This window comes from Corvus brachyrhynchos, unplaced genomic scaffold, assembly GCF_000691975.1.
Source record: "Corvus brachyrhynchos isolate BGI_N302 unplaced genomic scaffold, ASM69197v1 scaffold618, whole genome shotgun sequence".
Classification (NCBI taxonomy): domain Eukaryota; kingdom Metazoa; phylum Chordata; class Aves; order Passeriformes; family Corvidae; genus Corvus; species Corvus brachyrhynchos.
The window spans coordinates 19,909-23,051 of NW_008239314.1; the positions used below are offsets into that span (position 1 = coordinate 19,909).

Genomic DNA, 3,143 nt, shown 5'->3' on the forward strand with positions numbered 1-3,143 from the left:
GGGACGGGCGTTGAAGGTGCTGGAATGAGCGTGCGAGGGGCTGGATGGGAGCGGGATGAGCGTGCGAGGGGCTGGGTGGGCGTGGAAGGTGCTGGAATGAGCCTGGAGGGGGCTGGGTGAGCGTGCGAGGGGTGTGCAAGGTGCGCCAGGCGCCGGGAGGGGCCCGGGTGGGCGTGCAAGGGACACCGGAGGTGTCCGAGGGACATCAGAGGGACGCTCAGGGGACATTTAAGGGACACTCGAGGCGTGTAAAGGGTGTGCAAGGGACACTCCAGGTGTGCAAGGGACACTTTAGGGACATCCAAGGGACACCGAAGGGACACGGGAGGGACATTCCGGGGCCGTGACGCAGCTCCTGCGTCACCTGGGGCCGCACACGCGTGTCCCGCCCGTCACGAGTGTCCCCTGCGTGTCCCCGGCGTGTCCTGAGGGTGTCACGAGTGTCCCCCGCGTGTCCCCGGCGTGTCACGAGTGTCCCTCGCGTGTGCCCGCGGCCTTGGCCCCGCGCCAGGCCCTGGCTTCCCACGGCCACAAATCCCAGTGGCCCCAAATCCCTGGGGCCCCGTGTCCCCAAATCCCGATGTCCCCGAGTCCTTGAGGTCCTGGATCCGGGTGTCCCCCAGTCCCCAAATCCCGATGTCCCCGTGTCCTTGGCCCTGTGCAAATCCCGATGTCCCCTCGTTCCCAGGGCCCCAAATCCCGACGTCCTCGAGTCTCTGTGCATGTCCCCCTGTAAATCCCGATGTCCCCATGTCCTTGTCCCTGCTCCAGTGGCGCTGCCAGGCCCCGAGGCCCCGTGTCCCCCTCCCTGTGCAAATCCCGATGTCCTGCTCCCCCTGTCCCCATCCCGGTGCAAATCCCGATGTCCTGCTCCCCCTGTCCCTGTCCCCATCCCTGTGCAAATCCCGATGTCCTGCTCCCCCTGTCCCCATCCCTGTGCAAATCCCGATGTCCTCGTCCCCCTGTCCCCATCCCTGTGCAAATCCCGATGTCCTGCTCCCCCTGTCCCCCTCCCTGTGCAAATCCCGATGTCCTGCTCCTCCTGTCCCCATCCCGGTGCAAATCCCGATGTCCTGCTCCCCCTGTCCCCGTCCCGGTGCAAATCCCGATGTCCTGCTCCTCCTGTCCCTGTCCCCGTCCCTGTGCAAATCCCGATGTCCCCGTGTCCTTGTCCCTGCGCCAGTGGCGCTGCCAGGCCCCGAGTCCCCCTGTCCCTGTGTCCCCATCCCGGTGTCCCCATCGCCGTGTAAATCCCGATGTCCCCGTGTCCCTGTCCCTGTGCCAGCAGCCTGGCAGGGCCACAAAGGCCCCGTGTCCCCATCCCGGTGTCCCCATCCCGGTGTAAATCCCGATGTCCCCGAGTCCCTGTGCACATCCCGGTGTAAATCCCGATGTCCCCGTGTCCTTGTCCCTGCGCCAGCAGCGCGGCTGGGCCCTGAGTCCCCGTGTCCCCATCCCGGTGTCCCCATCCTGGTGCAAATCCCGATGTCGCCATGTCCCTGTCCCCATGTCCCTTCCCCATCCCCCCCATCCCGGTGTTCCCATCCTGGTGCAAATCCCGATGTCGCCATGTCCCTGTCCCCATGTCCCTGTCCCCGTGTCCCCATCCCCATATCCCTGTGTCCCCCAATCCCGATGTCGCCATGTCCCCATCCCCGTGTCCCCATCCCGGTATCCCCGTGTCCCCCGATCCCGATGTCCCCGTGTCCTTGTCCCCGTGCCAGCGGCGCTGCCAGGCCCCGAGGTCCTGTGTCCCCAATCCCGATGTCCCCATGTCCTGTCCCCTGTCCCTGTGCCCATCCTGTGTCCCTGCGCACATCCCCACGCCCCAGAAAATAGGGAAACCCCATAAAAAATAGGGAAAATTCCCCAAAATAGGGAAACCCCACAAAAAGAGAGACCCCCCCGTAAAAAACAGGGACCCTCCAAGAAATGGGGACCCCTGAAGTTGGGATCCACCCCCAAAAAACGGGAGACTTCCCCCAAACACAGGGAGACCCCTCAAAAACACGGAACAACCCTAAAACCCAGGGAGGCTCCCCCACAATAAGGACCCTCCAAAAATAGGGAAACCCCCCAGAAACAGGGAACACCTCAAAAATAGGGACCCCCCCAATAGCGGGGAGACCCCTCAAAAAATAGGGAAAAAACCCCTAAACCTCAGGGAATTCCCCCCAAAAATGGGACCCCGAAAAAATAGGGCGACTCCTGAAAAATACAGAATCCCCCCCAAAACCAGGAAACCCCCTAAAAAAAATAGGGAGACTTCCCCACAACGGGGACCCCCAAAATATAGGGATACTCCCCTAAAAATGGGAATCCCCCTGGAAAAATTTGGATTCCAAAAAATTAGGGGAAATTAAAAAAAAAAAAATAGGGAGACCCCAAAAACGGGGAATCCCCTCCCAAAAATGGAGAACGCCACAAAAAATAGGGAGACTCCCGAAAAATAAGGAACCCCTAAAAACAGAGAGACCCCTCTAAAAATGGGAACCCCCCCCCCAAAAAAAATCGGATCCCCTAAAAATTGGGGAGATCCCAAAAAAATAGGGAGTCTCCCCAAAAAATAGGGAACCGCACCCCAAAACCCCCCCGCGATCTCCCCAAATTTTGGGGTCCTCTCCCCTCCCCCTCCCCTTTTCCCTTTTTTCCCCATTTTCTCATTTCTCTTCCCATTTTCCCTTTTTCCCCCCTTTTCTTCCTTTTCCTCCTTTTTTTTTTCCCAGGGAAGAGAGCAGTAACAGCACAGGGCAATCCCTACAGCTGAGGGCATTATCATGGAGCAGGAATAATTCCCAAAAAAGACTCCTGGGCGCTCCAAACCCTTCCCTGCGGCTTAATGACCTTTGCAGCTCATTAATATTAATTAATACTAAAGCTGCTCTCCTGCCTCACGTCCCCCTTTTCCATCGGATTTTTAGGCTTCATTCCCCCCTTTCCAAACCCGTCGTGGGAGCACGAGGCTCTGGGACACCCATCGAGAATTCTGCAGGGTTTCCCATCCCCCAAAAATTGGTTATTTGGGGAGAAAAGAAATGGAATTCCACCCAGGAAGAGGGAGAGTTGTTAATATTGCAATGTGAGAGAGAGGTGAGAGCACGTGAAGCCAGACTCCTCCAGAGCCCGAGCAGCTGCAGCGCTCC

At 59.0% G+C, this 3,143-nt stretch overlaps 1 protein-coding gene across 8 annotated transcripts; it reads left to right on the forward strand.

Annotated features, from left to right (window-relative positions):
• The first annotated feature begins 12 nt into the window (after nt 1–12).
• On the forward strand, nt 13–2,521 carry LOC108448300 (vegetative cell wall protein gp1-like). 8 transcript variants are annotated; one of them, XM_017740740.1, is made up of 4 exons: nt 13–966; nt 1,001–1,162; nt 1,204–1,599; nt 1,646–2,521. In XM_017740740.1, exons 1-4 carry the CDS (start codon nt 637–639, stop codon nt 1,850–1,852), a joined length of 1,095 nt encoding a protein of 364 aa, XP_017596229.1. In that variant the 5' UTR covers nt 13–636; the 3' UTR covers nt 1,853–2,521. The 8 variants fall into 8 exon arrangements, with proteins under 8 accessions (XP_017596229.1, XP_017596228.1, XP_017596232.1 ...); XM_017740739.1 differs by having other exon boundaries at nt 14–926; nt 961–1,162; XM_017740743.1 differs by having other exon boundaries at nt 15–1,162.
• The last annotated feature ends 622 nt before the right edge of the window (nt 2,522–3,143 follow it).